Genomic DNA, 16,044 nt, shown 5'->3' on the forward strand with positions numbered 1-16,044 from the left:
AGAAATTCAAATAAAAAAATGTTGCTCTTCCTCAAGTTCTACCCTCCTCCTGCCGTAGCACCACATCAGCACCCTGCCCTCCCACCGTCCCTGACACTCCCTGGCAGCATGCTGCCCCAAACCAGCCCCCTGCATCTCACCTCCCAGCAGCACAGCGCATGGTACTGGAGACCACTCAGGTGGTGTAAAAGGCCGGAGACTCAGAGTGAATTAGATGGGTTTTTTATTTAAAAATAGTTTCTGCTCAGGGTGAGTACAGGCAGGTAGAAGGGACCACTGTGTGTGTAAGTGTGTGAGCATGGCCTTACATGTGAATCTGAGCATGGGTATCTGAAACGTCCAGTGTGATCTGCCTTCCTGTCCAGTGACGATAATGACGTGTTTTTAATGGGCTGAATAATCAAGTTAGCACCACTGAGTGACAGCACCTTTTCTAACCCGGCATGTAGTGAGAAATCACGGCAGTGTTGTACTCAGAGCAGTATGACTTGTGTTTGCTTCCTCACCTTCTTTCCACCTGTTTTATCATGCGTCCCAGGCAGAGACAACAACAACAGCATGATTTATAGTAAATCAGTAAATCAGTTTGTTTACAGGAGACACAATTTCACACCAGCATCCTGTTCTTCAGATGGGGAAAATTATGATGTTAACCTGCTTAAACTATTAAAAGCACATCAGAAAGCTGCACTGTTGCACTGGATGACATGCAGGGGTAGAACTCATGATTTACAACTAGTCTTTTTTTTTTTTTTTTCAAGCTTGTAATTTTACTCCTACTTAATTATGCATTATACTATAATCTACTTTAAAATTATAATTCAAGGGATACAATTTAAATTAATATCCAAACCTTAAATCTGCATTTTTGTAGAAAATAGGGCTGTCCAGTCACAGCTGGACCAATGAAAACTAAGGCATACTGATGTAAAACCTCACAGATGCCGCAGAAGGCACGGTTTTGGAAAGGTGACCGTGACCACCGAGCAGGACAGAGCAGTTGGAAGAATTTAGACTGAAGATTTGGAGAAACAGAAACCCTTTTTGATTTGAATGCTGCTATTGATAATGCATTGCACATCAACAGTTAAAAAGTGGCTAATACATATATAAATATGTATAAAGACACAGCTGAAATGGTCCTCAACACAATCCCAATTTAATCCTGTTTAACATTTGTTAAAAAACTAGTCCCCAGCTGTTATAAATAGTTTTTTTTAATGCAAAATGAGTTTAGGGATCAAAATAATTTCTACGTAATGACAATGATAGTGACTCATTAATAGACTCAGTCCAATTGGACTCTGCAATTTGTTCTTGTAATATAAAATTTCATCCATTTAAGTGTTAAAATGACAAATCCCATCAAAATGCCATAAATAAACACAATTTCTCTGGTTCCATTGGTTTGATTACAGACAAAAACTTTGGAAAAGTTGGATGTATTTTCTTTTGTTCATAGTGTCCCTACTGTACCTGGATCAGCGCTTTATTTTTAGGTAATTAAATTAATTTCTTAAATGTTGGTATAATTATGATTCTAATGAAATGAACATTTAAGCCCCTCCTAAAGAAATGAGTCATGTATGTAAAAAAAAATAAATAAATAAATGTATGTGGTTTATTTTGAAAAGTACTCTAGGTAAACCTCAAGTCAGCTTTGAATTAAGGTAGAAATGCAGGCTTGTGTCACATTTTAGACGCGCTGCTGTTATTTTCCATGTCTGAAGAACAGGCCCTGATGCAGATGTAAGGGAGTTGAATTTTAGGCGAAGGAGAGACGCGTGGTAACTGTCGGTGTAAAGGGGCTCTGTGTGAGAGTCCAGCAGTGATCCATCTGTGTCTCTCTGCAGGAACTGCGGTAACGTGTTCTGCGCCAGCTGCTGCGACCAGAAGATCCCCGTGCCAAGCCAGCAGCTGTTCGAGCCCAGCCGCGTCTGTAAGACCTGCTACAGCACCCTCCAGCTCAGCCCCGCCCCCCTCGACCTGGAGCTGGAAAAACCCATCACAGCCAGCTCCAACTGAGCGTCAGAGGAGCGGGACAGGAGGGGGAGTCGGGCTGCAGCCGCCAGCCTCTGACACAGGCGCACTGCTGAAGAAGAGCACAGGAGCTACACAGAATGTCCCATGAACTTAACGTGTGTGTGTGTGCTGCAGATCTGGAGTTTAACGTGTATATACGGAGGAGCTGAATGACATGTTGGCGTGACGCCGAGCGCTCTGGGCGGTGGTGTGTGTTTGTGAGTGTGTGTGTGTGAGAGAGGAAAGCACACACTCGCCACACGGAGGGTTTGTGGCTGTGACAGGACTGCACTCCGAGGCAGGAAGAGTGAGGATGGACATCCTGGTGCCTTGGACCAGGCAGGCAGAGAGGGTCGTCTCACTGTGTCACTGAAGTCTCTTGGAGGGCTTTTGTCCATTGAATCATTTCTCCCCGCAGCCCATCCAAGCTTCTCATCAGACTTCTGCATCCCATCATCTCCCAGTGTGGACTTGTACTTTCCTCTGCAGGCTCTAACATCAGGAGCCATGTGGAAAATCTCCTGGCAATCATGACACAGTCCCCCAGCTTTAGAAATGTCTTGTAGCTGATGCTCACAGATATTGTTCAGGGAAAAACGTAAAGGGTCAGTTCACCCAAAATACCACGACAGCATATTTCCTCCCTTACCCTCAGCTGGTATCTAACCATGCATTTAAATGTAATTTATTAGCCCAGGTTTGGAGATCTCATCTCAGAGGAGGTGAGTTGAACAAGGACTGCAAGTATTATTTTAATTATCAATAAACCTGCATTATTAATTAAGTCAATTATCAGAAAATATTGAAATCTGGCCGTTCTGCACAGCTAAAATATTTTCATTTTAATAACCTATGAAAAAGAAAAGCAACATTTCTTTTACATTTGAAAAACTGGAAGCAGAATGTGTTTGGCATTTTTGCTTGAAAGGGTTTTGAAATTTTCTTTAATTTGAATATCAGTTATGAAATGACTAACTGTTGCTTGAGGCTCTCAGCACTGAAAAATGACACTTAAAGCTGGAGTGGGCAAAAGTTCCTGAATCATTTTAAGTATAATGTAATTCAAGTGGTCTAAGAGAAAGCTAGACTTGTGCTCCTCTCCTCGGCTCTGTTTTCAGCCTGTAAAAGATCTGGCCCTTCGACAGGAGACTTTAATTGTTGAGTCTCGTCCCCAGAATGTCAGTATTTGGCAGACTGGAAATGAGACTCAACGATCAACTGTCTTTCTCATCGCTTCTTCTCTTCCAGAATCAGATTATATCCTGACTTTTAGTCTCCAGTGCGGGTCAGGCTCCAAAAATACTGGATACATTACCCATAATGCAATGTAATAGTGTCTTTAAATGAGATTCTTAATGCCTGGAAATCTCTTACAAATTTCAAACTTTGGAGTTTGGAGTTGGAGCAGGCTTTTTGTGTTGACATGATAAAGCTCCCCCAGAGCCACAGTGGACAAGATTTTTACAAGCTGAGAACAGTGCTCCTCATGATAAGTGAGCTGGTTATGCCACATTTAATTTGGGTGAACTGTCCCTTTAACATCCTCTGGGCTGAGTCTCAACTCGGCATATTTGCTTGCTTTTGTTTGGGCAAGTTTTAATCAGCTTTTCACACAGGATGGTAAACGTGTGTATATATCCAGCTAATTGACATGTAAATACAAAATAGAAAAAAAAACAGTTTTGGCGAGCAGCGGTGACTGCGCCAGTTTTGAGCTGGTTTCTAACGAGTTGCGATTCAGTCCAGACTGCAGACAGAGGATGTTGCAATCTTGAAGGTAGAGGATTTTTTTTTTTGCTGTTGGGATGTTCTAATAGTTTTCCATTCTTCATTTGATTATTTATCCTGACCACAGTGAGGAGAGTGAATAATTGTCACACTTGTTGTCGGTCTGCTGGGAGTGTAAACTGATGTGTTGTGGCATTGTCAGTTTGTGTCAGATGGCGGACAAGCTGCAGGTTGTTTGTGCCCGACACGGACTGACTGACTGTGTAATCTCTCCTGTTAGCCATACCTTCATGCCCTTCACTCACTGCACAACAGCCCCCCTTTTTTATTACTTTTACCCAGCAGGCACTGGGAGCTGGACTCTCTCTCACTTTTCAGTGCTTCGGTGGAAATCACAAGTGAAGTTGTAAATTTGACACATTTTAACTGTTCAAGATGACAGTTTCATTTCGTTTTTTTGTTTTGTTTTTTTGTTTTTTTGAGGCGGGAGCCGACCATGACCTCACTTGTGGTCTCCACTTTGATTGGCTGAAACATGGAGGAGAGCAGCAGCAGCGGAAAGGGCTCTTGGCGATTTCTAAAGTCTGTAACTCCACACATGAAAAACATGTCAGAAGCTTCACTGAGACGCCCTCTCTGCCTAACACCCATTCAGTGACCTCCTTGCACACACACACTGACACACACACACTTTTTGTAAAATAAATGAATAAAATAATATATTCAGATACCTATATAGCATTTAAGAAAAATGTATAGAATCCTTGAATAGTGGCTCACTTAATTAGTCACCAAAAAGTTTTTTTTAATTTCTTTTTCTTATGTTATTAATTGCAGAAAAATACGTATATTTTGCAGCCTGTTGAAGATGACAGGTGTTTTTTTTTTTTTTTAATAGAGAAGCAGGGTTTCCTGTTTTGATGCTGCAGTGGTTTTTTCCCTTTTAAATGCGATCATGACTTTGATTTAATTTATTAAGGTTTTGTTTGAATTGCTGTTTAAACTCCAGACAATTCAATTGCCACACGATAATCAGTGTTTATAAGATGGGAAATGAAAGATGGTTCTGATCTGCGGCTACGACAACGCTCGTCGTCTCTGTCTGGTATCGGCCAATCACAGCAGGATTCGTGCGTGTAATCATTTCCACATTATGAGGGGGCATGGGGGGGGGGTTGTGTAGCACTATGTGACCTCTGACGATCACATGTCAAAGTGAAAAAAACAAAAACAAAAAACGAGCGTGTCTGTAGCCAATGAGACGTCTATGCACTGAGAGAACAGTGGTCCAAAACAAGCAGCCTGAACCCAAAACAAAAGCCCCCCTCAACTCACACACATTAAACTCCATTCAAACCCATCTACAAACACTACCTCTACTTTGTACACGCACTCGCTCATGCACACACAAACACACACATTCACACTGAACTTGTAGTTGCTGAGTGACTCTTGCATCATCGAGAATGGCCTTTTGTTGTTATTACTGAAAATCTCTCTGTTAATCATCCGGAGCATTAAAGGTACAGCACACATTTATTGTTGATCTTATTGTTGAGACTGCCAATCTTTTTATTCCTCATCATGTCAGCACAGGGCCCACATGTGCTTCGTGGTGCTTCGTCACATGGGATGACAACGTTTTGACTATCAGTGGAAATTCAGAAATATAAGACACTGTGTAATCCTACTGGAACCGTGTTGTTGACATCTCCTGTTGGATTTCAGATGATTGAAGTGTTTAGAGGTGGTCAAAACAACAACAGCAGGCTGGAAGTGTTTGTTTTTCTCACTGCCTACCTGTTGGAAGTGGTGTTAAACTCAACAGCTCGACCTTCGCTCTTTCAAACAGAATAGAAAGCTATGAATTTGTTTACCCCTCGTAGATGAGACGCTGTCATTTCTGACAATTTAATATTTACACAAACACTTGAACAAGTGTTGCCATGGCAACAAGAGTGTCAGTCTCTTTGGAATTTATTGTAGGTGGTGCTTCCTCAGATTTTGGTTTGACCCTCTAATGCAGCTCTGTTTTTCTCATCTGCAGAGACTTAGAGAAACTGGAATACCGATCTGCGAACACAATATTGACTGTTGAGTTTATAGTGGTGATGTAAAGCTGGCCTGTAATCCTACATCAGTCCTATTAACAGATGATTTATTCAGAGGCTTCACACTCCTCCCAAACTGTGTCCATGTCTTAAATGTTGAAAGAAAATGTTTGCCAACACTTCATAATCCACAGTCGCTTAAATACAGATCGTCAACAAAGGACTTCATTCGAAAAAGATGGCTAAACGCATAATGTCCCTTTATCAGCCCAGCTGGCTGCATGAATCCTTGCTCTGTATTTTATTTTCACCACCGTCACAGGCATGTGGGGCACCGAGCTTGTCTTGTTCAACAATCCATGAATGTGAATTGTCTTTAAAAAACAAAAAAACAAAAAAAAGAGGCTATTTTTTGCACATGACATCAAGTAGACACTGCCACAGAGTGCATCAAAATAAAGCTGAAAGTGTGCTGTGCTTTTCAGTATTGTAATGAGCATTATGGTATGTGTGTGGGAGGGTTGGGGAACATGGTGGACAGGTCATCAGTTAACACACATGTTGCCAGGATGATCCCTTGCTGTGCTTTTTTTTCCTCCCAAGAAGAAACCTTTCTTGGTCTGCATATGTTGTATTTCTCTTCACTCATTGCTGACGTCCTCCGTCAGAGGCATCGCTGCAACGGCCCAGTAATCACTTGGTGGGAGTGTGTGCGTGTGAATGCATCGAGCTGAGTGTGTGTGTGTGTGTGTGCGTGCGTGTGTGTCTCTTTTGGTGGAGACTGGTGCCAAGCAGTTTTATTACGGGTCTCTCACAAAGGGATCACTCGTGCTTTTGTTTGATTTTTTCCTACTTTTTTTCTCCCCTCCTCCTGTTTGATAAGCACTTTGAATCTTCTCATGTCTGTCAGAGGAGTGTGTAGCTGTACATAGCAATTTCCTGTAACAACAAGTGCTCCTTGTTCAGTCTGAATATTTTGTTTTGTTGGATTTACTTTAAAGAGCATTACATTGTTGTAGAATTAAAGGAGAAATAAACTAGATAAACCTACTGTGTTTGTCTGCTAGCAGGATCTGATCCTGCTTTCACTGTTTAAAGAACCAGTGTGTCAGATTTAGGGGCAAATATGACTGAAATGGAATATAATGTTCATAAGTATGTTTTCAATAGTGTATAATCACCTGATAATATTTGTTTTCTTACCTTAGAATGAGCAGCTTATATCTACTGAGGCTGCCTTGTTGCACCACCATGTTTCTACAGTAGCCCAGAACGGACAAACCAAACACTGGTTTGGCCACTGTAGTTTCTCCTACACACCTGGAAGGGGAGGGTGAGGTGAGCATAAAAAAATATATATGTAGATGACACATTAACCACTGTAGCCCGTTGTTGTGGGGAAGACTGGCCTGTGAACAAATACTTGTGAACGGGAGCTGCCAATTTTGCTGAATAAAATGCACTATAATGTTTATTTCCCAACCGATTTTAATGAATCATGTTGTATTCAAGGTTGCCTTGTGTCAAACTCAAGGCTAGAGGCCAAATCTCACCCAGTACGTAATTTTATGAGGCCCCTGAGAGCTTGCAAAGAATATAATGTACGCAATACAAATCTCAACTACCTTAGGGAAGTACTGTGCCCATAAACTAAATTACTGTCCTAAAATGTGTTCCGATTTTGTTATCCAGGCACTGAAGGTGTCTGCCAGGTGTCAGTATATGCTGGATTGTTTCTCAGTATCATATAGTTATTTCCAGCACTCAAGCCAAGCATTTGTACCAAGTAATGTCAGTTTTCAGTTTAAACATTTCTTGTAGGCTACCCTCCTTCTGTTCATTTATACAGGCCTAGTGTTTAAAACCGTCCTTTTGAGGGCAACCATAGTGCTGATTATGGTCCAGGTTGAAACTACAGGGAGTAAAAAGTTTTGTTTTTCTAACTTTCTCCATGTAAATCAAGAACCCCTGAATATAAAAACAACTCAGTGAAATTGGTTGAGAATTGTTTTTGTGCTTCTTACCCAGAAAAACTGCAGCTCTCCAGTTTGCTTGCATGTGTTTACAGGCCAGTCTTGACTGGCAGCGACGCTGCGAGGGGTATTTCAGTGGGTTTCAATCTACAACCTCACCAATAGATGCCACTAAATCCTACACACTGGTCCTTTAAAGTTGACTTGTGATGGAATATCTGCAGCTGAAAACACACACACACAGAAGAAAACAGACACTTCAATCATGTTTAATGCATGTACTGGTATACATCTCTAAAAATCAAGAAAATCTTAAGTTACTGTCTAACATCAATGTCTACTTACTGAATGCAAATTCAAGTGAATACATGACAGAAAAGAACAACCAAGAGAGAATCAAGATTTAAAAAGCGACGAGTGCTGCTCTAAGTTAGTCATGCTCACTGATGTGACGAATGGAGGTGGTCTTACTGGCTCTAAAGAAACGATACTAGAAAGTGACGACCCCTGACGATTACTAGACTTCATACCACTGCACAGAAACAGGACATCTGTACCATAATCAGCAGCAGCGGCGGCGGCGGCGGTCTAAGAGCAAGCTGAGGCGGCGTCGGCCGGCCTGACTGCACCACGTCCGGCATCAGAGGCAGAGCTGCGTGTTTCTTGATCTTAGGTTTGCTAAAAACAACACAAGGAACACTTGGAGCAAAAACATTGCTTAATAATTGTTTTACAAAGTATGGCCAGACGACGACTGTCAATAAAGCAATCATATGCAATTAGATATCAAAGGCTATTTAGTCGAGAGGACCATAGATTTGATCCAAAGAAAGAAGACTGGTCATGTAACAAGAACGAGTTTTTAACTCCTGTTCTAATCCAATCTCATGTGCAAAGTGTTGCCTCCTCACACCTCTTGCTCATCATGATTTATGAGTAATTAAATGTTGGTTTGATTCTCTGAACAGAGAAGAAACCTAATGTGATATTTCAGATTCTAATGAAATGTTGATATTGTATTTCTGAACCAACGACATCATTAATCTCCCTGCAACATCTTTAGAAACTCATTTTTAAAAAAAATAGACATGGCTTTACCAGCCGACTATTCCCTTTATCTATAAAAACTCAGACGGCAATATTTACAACTTTGAGTGTATCTTATAAAGTAGATTCTCTTGATCTGTAGATCAGCGGAGGTTCCCTGCCACCAAATCTACCGTGGGATCTCTCCCACCAAAGCACGTGTCAGAAAAGAGGATTGTCGCAGGAGACGTCTCCCAGTGCAGGTTTATGTGTTGCTGAACGAGGAACTGAGACTGCACTATGTACAGGCAATGGGGCAATGACAGTCAGCCTGAGTGATGTGTGTGTGTGCGTGTGTGTGTGTGTGCGTGTGCTTGCGCTCAGAGTGGATCAAGGTTTTCCCAAAGTTTCTCTTCAACCTCCAGTCAGGAGCAGCACAGAACTGGACTCACACTGATGACTGATCCCACACCTGCAACACAAGAACAGGGACAAACTGTCACGTTGTCTGTCTGCTTCAACAGCTGTCAACATCTGAATTCACTGTTTGGACAAAAGTGACACTTTCAAACTATACAGTGTGTGCATCTTAAATGCCCAGAGGGATGAATTCAATTCTAATACTGTCGGAACAAGGTTTCCATATTCATATTATGTCCTCTGGTGCTATTAAATTCATAGTTAAAGCTTTTTGTAATTGAATGAGAATATAAATGAGATGGGGATTAAAGAGAGCGTTTGAATTTTTTAAAGTGGGGTTGTATGAGGTACTTCTCCATAGTCAGTGTGTTACCTACAGCAGAGGGCAGTCAACATGCCCTGAGTTTAGAGAAGCAGCAGGAGTCCTGGTGTAGGAAGCTAAGCAAAGTACTGCTGCTGACAGGGTGAGCAGCAAAACTCTTTTTAACCACCACCAGTATAAGTGTACACTATATGAAGAATATTTTCTGTGCTTTACCTTGCAGTCAGACATAATTTTCTGACAGGAAACTGCTGTTATATAAATCAAATGTCACTCTGACCGAAGCCACCAAACTCCTTTGGCAAAAACAGTAATTTTACCTCACAGAACGCAGCAGTTGCTGGTTTACTGCTGCCTCAATATGTTAGGTTGTTTGATTTTGGGGAATCTGAATTCATCTTTGAAACCACAAAGTAACACAATAACACAAACAAACTAACAGATCGAGGCAGCGGTAAACCAGCAACTGCTGCGTTCTGTGAGGTAAAATGACTGTTTTTGCCAAAGGAGTTTGGTGGCTTTGGAGAGTGTGATATTTAGTTCATATAACAGCAGTTCCCGTTGGAAAAGGTTGTCTGATAGTGAGATAAAGTGCTGAAAATATTCTAGATCTAGCATGTACTTTAACTGAAGTTGATTTTTTTTTTTTAGTTGGGTCTTTTTAGGTTTGATCAAACAAGTTTTACTGCTGACCCTGTCCGCAGCACTGGTCCTCCTGCTGCTTCTCCAAACTGGGTTCCTGCCATCTACTGTAGCCACTACACTGACTGATGGATAAAGTACCGCACACATCTCCACTTCAAATGATCCGAATGATCCCTTTAACTTCTAAGAAAAAAAAAAAAAACATGCTAGCACGAGTTAAAGATGAGGATTATGATTTTCTCTATTTTTGATATTGGCAACAGATCCCATGAAGAGACCAAAAACCAACAATGTGCTGGTCTCTCCATCAGTACTTTCTGACTTCCTGTCTGTTCCTGCTGTCAGCCCATCTGTTCCCACTGAAGATGCTAATCTTAAGAAATGGGTCATGAATGAATGGTTCCACTTAAAAAATGACGCTCAATAATTTAATTCAATATATATGTGTGTACTATAGTTGTGTATACTAAACAGGAGTAATTAGTGTAATTTGATGGGGACTGTTTTCAGGGGCAGATAAATACACATTTGGTATAATGAGTGTCTCCAGCAGCAGGACAGTGTGAGTGGGATTGACAGTGGAGCTCACTGATGTGTTTTTAAGCACAGAAGAATAAGGTCAGGTTGTGGCAGCACAGATAATATTTCTCAGTAGGATACATTGTTGGTCTTTGGATGGTCTTTTGATGGCAATAAGAAAAATATTGCCAAAATTATCCTTTAAATACAATATTTTACTTATTTAAATATTGCAAAAAAACAAAAACCTTTAAAAATGTTCAAAGACTGTGCTCTCAGTTTGAAGATTTCTCTCTGCCCACTTGTGTCCTGATACATTTTATGCTGGAGGAAGAGTACAGAGAAAGATCCTGGACACTGATGATACGAGCCAAAGACATGTTGTGAGAAATGATGCATCGTTTCTAAGCAGCTCCAAAGAAACAGCTCTGTGTTAACGGATGATGCAACATGAAGAATAGGACTGTGGATTATAATCAAATCTTTAAATATTAGAATATTTTCGCTACCAGAGGTAATGTTTGTTTCTGCTGCTTTCAAACTGTTCTCATATTTTCTCATTACTCTATACTGCATATATTTCATGTTGTATAATAAAACAATATTCAATATTATAGTTCTATTATTATTTTGACAATTTTTCATTATAAATTGTTTTTTCCATTATCTTTTATTGCTATTTTTGCTGCTTGTACATCTTTTTTTCTTTTTCCTGTTTTCTTACTTTGCTGATGTTCCCACTCATGAGTCACAAGATAAATCGGAGGGTTTGTTTGTTTTTTTTGTACTTGATTGAAAAGTCGATAGTTGAGACAGAAACAGTGACATGCTGCACATCTTAACCACCTCTACAGTACCTTGTTAACGGGGGCGAGCTGTGTTCGGACAGACCCGGCGTGGAGTCGGGTGCTGTCCCCGAATCTCCCAGGAGACCTCTCCCTGCGACTGTCCAGCACCCTGCCGGGCGACTTCTCCCTGTCCAGCGGCCGGGCGGGAGACTTGTCCCGTCTGAACTCGGTGCGGCCCTCTCGGTAACGATGTGGGGTGCTGGGCTCCCGGTGCAGGCCGTCGTGGCTGCCGGGACCCGAGGACAGCCGCTTGGAGATGTGCTCTGTGTAGGTGGGAGGGCCTCGTTTACTGGGACTCCTGCAGGAAACACAGCAGAGAGAGAGGGGGGTCTCAGCAGCGTCTCACAGGACCATCAGGAAAACCAACAAGAAGAAGATTTTATATTTCCACAGCAGATGGCACTGTTGTCCTGTCCAATAAAAACAACACTCTACCATGAGTCTGAACTGACTGTTCACAATAGATGTGTTTTGTAGGTGTTCAAGTGTTTTTTTAAATCCGCCTACACACTATAATATAAATGCTGTTCTTTTTTGCTCAAACTAAAGAAGGGAGCTGACCCTCGGCTGGAGCCCGTCCTCTGCAGCTCCCCAGACTCTCTGATCAGACTCCCCTTACAGCAGATGACCCGCAGTTTGTTCTGGTAGGAGGAGGCCAGATAGATGGCCCCGGAGGAGATGGCTGGACCCAGGTAGCGAGGGTTGGGGATGTCCAGGTGGGCCAGAACTGTTGGACTGCAAGTACAGACAGGGACGTGGGAAATATAGCTAGCAGCCAAAATCAACTTTTTTTTTTTTTTTTTTTCCCAAGACAAGCCAGTCTGTCTCACCCCAGAGAAGCGTGTCCCTGGACCTCGATGACGTCCAGGGAGTTGAAGTAGGTGACGAACAGGTAGGGCTCTCTGTAGGCTGCACCGGAGAAGCAAAATTATACAGATGTCAAAGTGTGATGCTGTATTGTTGCAGCGCAAAGCAGTTACAAAGTGTATTTACCAAAGGACAGAGGCAGACGGCTCCACTTTATGTCGTCAGTGCGGCTTCTTCGTCCGTACGTGTCCACAAACACTCCAAACTCTGCCACATAAATAATAAAGTTTATTGTACACTTGTCTGTGTGCCTCTTATTGTCTTGAGATAAAAATAGGGGTCACCCACCTTTACAAAATAGAAATTTACAATTTGAATTGACAGTAAACAGCCAAAACACAGAGATAGAGTAAAAGAGGAAAAAAATAATTAACTAATAACCACTAAAATCACACTTTTGTGTTTTTACTAGCGCTTGTTGTCTCACAGTGAGGCTTTGTACTGCAGTTATCTTGTATCCACTCCCACGCTGAGAGCACTTCACCATCTCGTGTTATAAACAAAAACGCACCATGAAAACACAGCAGGTACTCTTCCTTCTGCATGCTGCTGGCCACCTGCATGATGGCGATGGGGAAACTGTGGGACGAGGCTGCAAACACCGCTGAGGCCAGCGACACGTCGTTCTTGTCCAGGAACTCTGCAGCGAAACAGATGACGTGGGTTTAATTGATATATCTACCACAGCTTTAATATTGTCAGATGAATCTTTTCCCACATTTTTCTGTCTAATGGGGACAACATTTTTTGAAACTGGTCCAGTATTGATTGAATGCTGCAGCCTTCAGGCGTGACATGGGCTGCAGTGTAATCCTAAACACTGCAGATAGAGTAAGATACATTTTGTTTAACCAGAAACAGACGTTTTATTTTCTGGTTTTTCCACTAACTCAGGTTTGGTTGAAATAAACCCTTAATTCACAGAAGCGGATGTGAAATTTTTTTGGCTTTTCCCCCCACTGCTACTCTGATGTCTGACCTCCCTCTCACGCCTCTCCTGATGTTGTCCCATCAAAGAGTTTATTTTGACCAGTGCAGAGTTGGTGATTATTAAAACAGTGGGAAGACGATTCAAGACATTTGAGTTATATTTGGTTTGTATTGAATTTGAATGACGTGTCTATTATCATGATAAAATGACTGGAGTCTGGTGTCTTTGATGAGAGCGATGTAGAAACTTTCTGGTCAAACAAAATGTATCTTACTTTGTCCACAAACACTTGAGGAAATAGGATCCAGGTTGAAAAATACTTGCAGCTTGCAAACCGTCTGATCAAGCATTTAACATATAATATATACACTGTATATATAGTAGTGGAAAGAGTACTGAAAATCTGTACTCAAATACTGTTACATTGCTAAAATATTACTCAATTACAAGTAAAAGTGCTGGTGTTGTAAATATACTTAAATAAAAGTACAAAGTATTCATCATAAAAACTACTCAGTCTTTAAACTGTTGATGTCACCGTCACTTCTCCAAACTAGGGTTGCAAATTTTGTGTGTTTCTTTAATAGTTTAAAACTATGTAACTAACAATTAACAATCAATTAATCATTAATAATTTATAAGATACAAAACATTATTTTTTCCTTTTATTTGTCATATTTTTCTCAGTTTAAGTCTAAAATGTCTCCACCAGACAAAACAATGTCAAATGAAGTGCAATTACTGCTGTGACTATTGATCAAATATCCACAAATACATTTTTTATTGGTTCAATTCTTAACGGCAATTAATTGATTACCGACTAATCATTCACATCCTTACTCCAAGTGTGTGCTGCCGCAGTGTTTTGTTTTGCTTTCTGTCCATATCTCATTGTTTTCATTGGCCCGTTTGATTGGCTACTAAAATACAGCTTAAAGTTTGGATATAAATTCAAATTGTACTCAGTACTCAACTATGATTTTAAAAGTAACTAAGTAGATTACATCTTGTAATGCATACTTAAGTACAAGTAAAACTACAGACATGAAAATGTACTCATACAAGTACAACCAAAAAAACTACTTAATTACAGTGATTTCAGTATTTGTAATTAGTTATTTCCACTCCTGTATACACATGTATATATATGTAATATGTATGTGTCTGTTGTTCTGCAACAAATACACAGAAACAGGTGGCTAGTTTTTAAAAGTTTTGAAGTTGTTCCCAAGTTTAGATTTTTTAAAACCAGTTATGTTTTTTGTAAATGTTTTTCTAAAACCACAGCAATAATCTGTGGGTGTCCTCACCTTCAAGCACAAACTGCTTCATCTCGATCTCGTAGAACTTGTTGGTGCCGATGATGATGCTGTAGCTGGTCAGGTGGATGCAGCTGCAGGGCTCCAGAGTTTCAATCTCCTGCGAGATGAAACATGGACACATGAGAAGAGTTGGCCGTTTGTGCACAGAGCATTTGATACAAGAAATGTGTGATTTCTTTACAATGGTTAACACCTAATTTTTTGTACTTGTTAATCTTTGGTTATTTTCAAGAAAAAATGTGATCGTGACACTTTTTTAGTGGAAAGGACATCAAAATGATCAGTTCAAGGACAGTGCTGTTATCAGTAAGGGTCGACTGATCATCAGCCTGGCTGATTATCACGTCCGCCATTCAGCATTTTGATGATAATCAGAAACAGTGTGTTTTTTTCAATGTGAGTGTCGATAACACAAATTAATAAAATGCAATAATTTGGCTCTAATGCACCAAGATTTTCATTTTTACTGTAAATCTGTAGCATTTCCAAATATCATATTGGTTTCCTTCATTACTGATGATCCATATCAGACCTGAAAAAAACATATCAGTCGACCCCCATGTTTCAATATAGTGTTTGTGACCACTGTACGTTAGGATGTAGTGTATCATGGACACATGGAACTAACAGGTCACACTCACCTTACGGATGCAGTATTTGTTGAGATTGTCGTTGTAGCGCAGGATGGTTATCTTGTTGGGCATTGCAGCACATATACAAGGCCCGTTGTCTATCTGCAGAGAGAACATGGATGTCAGCTTCCAACAGAGAGCACCTTTAAGTCAGAAAGCTGAAAATCTGTTTTCTTTCAAGTTTCACAGCGTAGAGGGAGACCTACTCTCCCAGCAGCAAACAGATGGCAGCCTTTGACTGTTTCAAAGATGTAGGGGGCCAGTTCAGACTGGCTGGGCAGATGGGACTGGGCCAGAGACTGCTTCACTCTCTTGATCTCCACCAAACACAACGCCCTCTCGTCTCCTGCAGCACACACACACACACACACACACACACACACACACAGAGACACACACACATTACACAGTAGCTGATGATGAAGTCATGCTGTCTTGTATAAAAAGATGTATCACCTCGACAAAATGATCAGAATGTTAGAATGGACTTTCAAAGTATTTAATGATGAATAATAATTACAGTGCCTCATTTATTACTTATAATGGCATCTAGTTATGGCTGGAGATATTAGCTTTTTGATTTATGAATGGCTCCCCGAACAAACTCAAAGCCTCCACTCAGATCCTATTATCATCTAAAGTGTCAGGCACTAATATTTTACTCAGTAATATATTGTTGTAATATTATTACTTTACCAACTAATATGAAGTATAAGGTATTATAATTTATAAAACAGT

General features: G+C 40.8%; 2 protein-coding genes across 11 annotated transcripts in view; one reads left to right on the forward strand and one right to left on the reverse strand.

The window, feature by feature from the left end:
• Positions 1 to 6,852, forward strand: part of mtmr3 (myotubularin related protein 3) — a 31,856-nt gene extending 25,004 nt beyond the window's left edge. For 3 of the 4 annotated variants that reach the window (XM_084729162.1, XM_084729163.1, XM_084729165.1), the window contains one exon: positions 1,854 to 6,852. In XM_084729162.1, the coding sequence (XP_084585288.1) occupies positions 1,854 to 2,025 (172 nt within the window). In that variant the 3' untranslated portion in view covers positions 2,026 to 6,852. The remainder of the gene's footprint in view (positions 1 to 1,853) is intronic. The other variant, XM_084729164.1, reaches the window with a different exon arrangement.
• Positions 6,853 to 8,027: 1,175 nt separating this feature from the next.
• The window catches only part of citb (citron rho-interacting serine/threonine kinase b), a 58,857-nt gene continuing 50,840 nt past the window's right edge, over positions 8,028 to 16,044 (reverse strand). For all 7 annotated transcript variants that reach the window (XM_084729172.1, XM_084729170.1, XM_084729166.1 and 4 more), the window contains 9 exons: positions 15,513 to 15,652; positions 15,316 to 15,408; positions 14,663 to 14,771; positions 12,933 to 13,061; positions 12,548 to 12,628; positions 12,385 to 12,463; positions 12,116 to 12,289; positions 11,564 to 11,852; positions 8,028 to 9,272 (listed from right to left, as the gene is read on the reverse strand). In XM_084729172.1, coding sequence (XP_084585298.1) covers positions 9,249 to 9,272; positions 11,564 to 11,852; positions 12,116 to 12,289; positions 12,385 to 12,463; positions 12,548 to 12,628; positions 12,933 to 13,061; positions 14,663 to 14,771; positions 15,316 to 15,408; positions 15,513 to 15,652 — 1,118 coding nt within the window. In that variant the 3' untranslated portion in view covers positions 8,028 to 9,248. The remainder of the gene's footprint in view (positions 9,273 to 11,563; positions 11,853 to 12,115; positions 12,290 to 12,384; positions 12,464 to 12,547; positions 12,629 to 12,932; positions 13,062 to 14,662; positions 14,772 to 15,315; positions 15,409 to 15,512; positions 15,653 to 16,044) is intronic.

Source organism: Lutjanus erythropterus, chromosome 10 (genome assembly GCF_056507025.1).
Source record: "Lutjanus erythropterus isolate fLutEry1 chromosome 10, fLutEry1.hap2, whole genome shotgun sequence".
NCBI classification, from domain to species: Eukaryota; Metazoa; Chordata; class Actinopteri; order Lutjaniformes; family Lutjanidae; genus Lutjanus; species Lutjanus erythropterus.